The 5,481-nt window shown below is 35.1% G+C and overlaps 1 protein-coding gene across 1 annotated transcript; it reads right to left on the bottom strand.

Annotated features, from left to right (window-relative positions):
- Positions 1 to 533: 533 nt before the first annotated feature.
- LOC148205887 (uncharacterized) lies at positions 534 to 3,040 on the bottom strand. The gene is given in 2 exon segments (XM_088105596.1): positions 534 to 1,690; positions 2,599 to 3,040. Coding segments are annotated over 2 exon segments (1,599 nt in total).
- Positions 3,041 to 5,481: the final 2,441 nt, after the last annotated feature.

The following is a 5,481-nucleotide window of genomic DNA, read 5'->3' as shown; positions in this document are numbered from 1 at the left end:
TCCATTTTCCTGGATGTTGAGTAGTGTACCAATCAAGTTATCACAAACATTCTTCTCTACATGCATGACATCTATGCATTGTCGAACATTTAACTTTGACCGATATGGAAGATTAAAGAATATTGATTTCTTCTTCCAAGGGGTCGTTACAGATAACTTCTTGGACGTTTTTCCAAATACATTATGTACTCTATTAACTTTTTCAAGAACTTCAAGTCCAGTAAGTGGAATGGGTGCATTGTCTTTCTCTTGTTGTCCATTGAATGCTTTCTTTAACCTTCGATATGGATGATTAGATTGTAAAAATCGTCGATGACACATATACATTGTCTTCCTTTTGTGTTTTAATTGATGAGCTGCAGTGTTTTCTTCACATATAGGACATGCTTTATGACCCTTCACACTGTACCCCGACAAATTACCGTAAACTGGGAAGTCATTAATGGTGCAAAATAACATGACATGCATCATGAAATTTTCTGAAGCAAAGGCATCAAATATTTAAACCCCATCAACCACAACAACTTCAAGTCTTAAGCTAGTGGCCTGAGATAAACATCTATATCATTTCCAGACTGCTTTGGACCATATATCAACATTGACAACATCATGTACTTTCTTTTCATGCACAATCCAAGAGATAAGTTGTAAATTATCAGTATAACGGGATAAAAGCTGTGATTGGTACTTAAATTACCAAATGGGTTCATTCCATCAGTAGCTAAGCCAAACCTAAGATTTCTACACTCTTGACCAAATTGGGGGAATTCTTGATCAATATTTTTCCATTGCTTTGAATCAACTGCATGACGAAGCAGTCCATTAGTTGTTCTCTCATCTGCATGACATCTTAAGTTTTTAGCGTCTTTAGAATTCGTGAACAAACGCTTAAGTCTGGCCACGAGTGGAAGGTACCAAACTACTTTCAAAGCAGAACCATTCTTTTCTGTGTGACCACTATCTTCACCGTTGTTTTTTGCCTTGTATCGTAATAACCCATATTTTGGACACTTTGTCAAAACATCATACTCATTTCTATACAATATGCAATCATTCGGACATGCATGTATCCGTTTATACTCCATACCCATTATACAAAGAATTTTTTTTGCATCATAATTATGAGTGGGTAATGTATTTCCATCTGGTAGCATTTCATTCAACAACGACAACAATTCTATAAAACTCTTATCGGTCCATCCATTGGTCGCCTTTAAATTCATTAGCCTTAACACTGCTGACAACCGTGTGAACTTAGTTGAACTGACAAACAAAAGAGTCTTCGCATCAGTGGACATCGTTTCCTACACATGCGCTTGGGCAAAAGCTTATGCGCCAACGTCGCGGATCTTGTCGTCTAAGTTGTCTTCATCTGGTCGATCTTCCATATCCATGGTGGAATCATATACATTTTCAGTTGGAGAGACGGTTGGAAAGTCTGTTACCTCGCCGTGCCATATCCATGTTGTATAACTTCGTATGAAACCATCACAGATATGATGTTCCCTCATATCATTTGTGTTCAACTTCCTTCCATTCAAACAGTTCACACAGGGACATCTAAACTTGACTTCATCATCACTTATACTCGCATTATGTTGCGCAAACTCTATAAATTTTTCTACCTCTCTCTCGTACTCAGTGCTAATGCGTGGTAAATTAATCCACCCTCGATCCGTACGCATGTTTACTGAAATTGTTTACACAATTTCAATAATCTTGAATGATCACTTTGATCGTGTTTGTATTCAAGGTGTGACTCTATCCCATTCAAGAAGATTCACTTTTTTTAGTTATTAAACACATCAATTTTAAAGAACATATATAAAATTTCACGAAATTTTGCCAGCATTTCGCATTGGACTTCAGGTTACACGAAATGAAAGTGATTATAAATCACAATCAAATATGCACCCGAAGATCAATACAAAACACAATTGCAAAATTTCATGAAATTTAAGACATGTATATTAAAATTGATATGTATAATAAACTATGAAAAAGTTATTACTCTTCTTGAACTGTCCAACCGGACAATTCAAGATTCAATACTTGTAAATTATATTACCATCTCCTCTTTATTCATTTTTAAAAGGTACATTTCTTCAAAAAAAATATGGAGATAGCAAATAAGTTTTGTATTGAATCTCAAACGGGAAACTAAGGCTAATTCACAACAATAATATATATTCAAGCAAACAAATAATTATATATGCAACATATAATCAAGTAAACAATATATTCAAGCAAAAAAATTTGATAGAATGAAGAGTCTAAGGATAATTAAGTGTTTAACTCCTATAGTAGTCCATCAAAATTAAGAGTCTAAGGATAATTATCTAAAATACGGGAATCAAAAGAGTAAAAAATAAGAATTATTTTATTATTCTCAATTAATCCAAAAAATACATTATCATACTCTCTATTTGTAATAATCTAATTCTTTTAAAAAGGGAGACTAGGAAAACTAGGAAAAGTAAAATAAAATAAAAGATTATGTATTTATTTCCTCTAATTAGGAAGATTCTAAAGATAATATCTCAAATTACAACACTCCCCCTCAAGTTGGTAAATGAATATCAATCATTCCCAACTTGCCTACAAGATCTTGAAATCTACTCGGAGGAAGCCCTTTTGTAAATATATCTGCTATTTGAAGTTCTGTAGGAACATGAGTTGTAATCACAAAGCTTCTGTCAAGATTATCTTTAATGAAATGTTTGTCAATTTCAATGTGTTTGGTTTTGTCATGCTGTACTGGATTATGGGTTATGCTCATAGCAGACTTATTGTCACAGTGTAGTTGCACCGGGTTCTCCACTTTGACTTTAAGATCATCCAAAATGATTCTCATCCAGAGTCCTTCACACATTCCTTGAGCAAGGGCTCGAAATTCAGCTTTTGCACTAGAACATGATACTCTATCTTGCTTTTTGCTTCTCCATGTTACCAGACTATCTCCAAGAAATACACAATATCCAAAAGTAGATTTTCTGTTAGTAATAGAACCTGCATAGTCAGCATCAGTATATATCTTCATAGTCAATGTGTCTTTTTTTTTAATAATAACCCCTTTCTTGGACTTGACTTCAAGTATTGGAGAATTTTGTCAACTGCTTGCATGTGTCTCTCTCTTGGATCATGCATAAATTGACTCACTACACTAATTGCATAAGCAATGTCTGGTCTTGTGTGTGATAGATAAATCAATTTTCCCACCAATCTTTGATATTGGGCCTTCTCTACAGGAACACTTTCTTTACTTCTAATTTTGTGATTCTGTTCTATAGGAACTTTTGAGGTTCTACATCCCAGCTTTCTTGTTTCTTTGAGGAGATCAAGTACATATTTCCTTTGGGAGATGACAATTCCGTTCTTGGAGTAAGCAACCTCTATTCCAAGAAAATATTTGAGTTTTCCTAGGTCTTTCATTTCAAATAGAGCTGCCAATTTTTCTTTTAATGCCAATTTTCCTGTTTCATCATCTCCTGCAATAATCATATCATCCACATAGACAAGCAATAGAGTGAGTTTACCTGTAGAAGAGTGCTTTATGAATAGAGTATGATCTCCTTGGCTTTGTCTGTATCCCAAGGAAACCATTGCTTTTGTAAATCTTCCAAACCATGCTATAGGGGATTGCTTAAGACCATACAATGTTTTCTTCAATAGGCATACCTTGTTTCTTTCATTTTTCACTTCAAAACCTAGGGGAATCTCCATGTACACTTCCTCATCTAGATTTCCATGAAGAAAGACATTCTTCACATCTAGCTAGTGTAAGTCCCATCCAAAATAGACAGCCAAAGCGAGAATAACTCGAACTGTATTCATCTTTGCCACTGGGGCAAATGTTTCCTCATAATCAATCCCATATGTTTGGGTATATCCTTTTGCCATCAATCTAGCTTTATATATTTCTATTGTCCCATCTGCCTTATGTTTCACTGTGAATATCCATCTACACCCTACTGCCTTCTTGTCTCTTGGCTTATCAACCATCTCCCAAGTTGAATTTCTTTCTAATGCATTCATCTATTCTTTCATGGCTTGATTCCAATGTTCAAGTTTCATGGCCTCTTGGATTGAGGTAGGAATTTTTGTGGCATCAATGGCAGCAATAAAACTTATGTGCTTACCAGAGAGATTGTTAGTGCAAACATATTGAGAAATAGGATATTTAGCACATGATCTTCTTCCCTTTCTCAATGCAATGGGTAAATCCTCAGTAATACTTACTTCCTCATTGATATCTTCAGGGATCCTCACCTCCGGATTAGACGATTTTTCTTGCTCGAGAGTCGAAGTGGGTTGTTCTCTTCTTTCATATTTTTTGCCAAAGAATCTATCTTCTTCCTCACTGTGGACTATGGTAGCTTCATTGCTCAAGTCTTGGACATCCTGCAAAGACAAACATGGTAATGGCAAGAAGGAGAGTTAATCCACTTCAAGTGCTTTCTCCCTCTGAAGTGGTGGACTGACATAAAAGGATTGTATTTCATGAAAGGTGACATCCATGGTGATAAAGACGCGACAACTCTGAGAATGATAACATTTGTACCTTTTTTATTAGAAGGATACCCAATAAAGACACATTTAAGAGCTCTTGGATCTAATTTACCACGGTTAGGATGATGAGAGTGAACAAAAACAACACATCCAAAGACTCGACTAGGTAGACTCGTCAGTAGGGAACAAGAAGGAAGAAAAGACAATAGAGACTCTATAGGACTAATGCCATTTAAGATACAAGTGGGTAACCTGTTAATGAGATATGTGGCAGTTAACACAGCTTGTCCCCGGTAATTTTTTGGAACAGACATTTGAAAAAGAAGAGCTCTAATTACTTCAAGAAGATGACAATTCTTTCTTTATGCAACCTCATTTTGTTGAGGGGTGTTAACACAAGTTAGTTCCTGAACAATACCATTATGAGACAAAAAAATGAGAAATTCATGATTCACATATTCGGTACCATTATCAGATCTGATTCTTTTGATATTTTTTCCAAATTGATTTTGGACAAGATGAAAAAAATTAACAAAAATTTGAAAAACTTCGGATTTATTTTTCATAAGGTATGTCCACGTGACACGGGTACAATCGTCAATAAAGGTAACGAACCATTTGGCTCCGGAAATAGAATCTATGACAGGACCCCAAACATTAGAATACTCTTTTTGTGACTAATAGGATAAGATGCACGATGATGTTTTGACAATTGAGAAATATCACATTTAAAAGATTCAACAGACTCTTTGATAAGACTAAATGAAGGATGCCCAAGCCTTTGATGATGTAACCATATTTGAGATTTTGCCCACGTCTCAGATGTAGCTTGTTGACTCATGATTTTTGTGTTGCTTTGGCATTAAACACTAAAAAATACAACCCACTATGCTCCTTAACAGTTAAAATTTTCTTTCCCGTGACAAGGTCCTGAAAAACACAATAAGTTGGAAAAAATGTTATTGAACAATT

This window comes from Vigna umbellata, chromosome 1 (assembly GCF_029865625.1).
Source record: "Vigna umbellata cultivar VRB3 chromosome 1, Vumbellata_1.0, whole genome shotgun sequence".
In the NCBI taxonomy this organism is placed as follows: domain Eukaryota; kingdom Viridiplantae; phylum Streptophyta; class Magnoliopsida; order Fabales; family Fabaceae; genus Vigna; species Vigna umbellata.
Note: the sequence above shows the minus strand (reverse complement) of the source record. Positions and strands in the feature narration are given on the sequence as shown.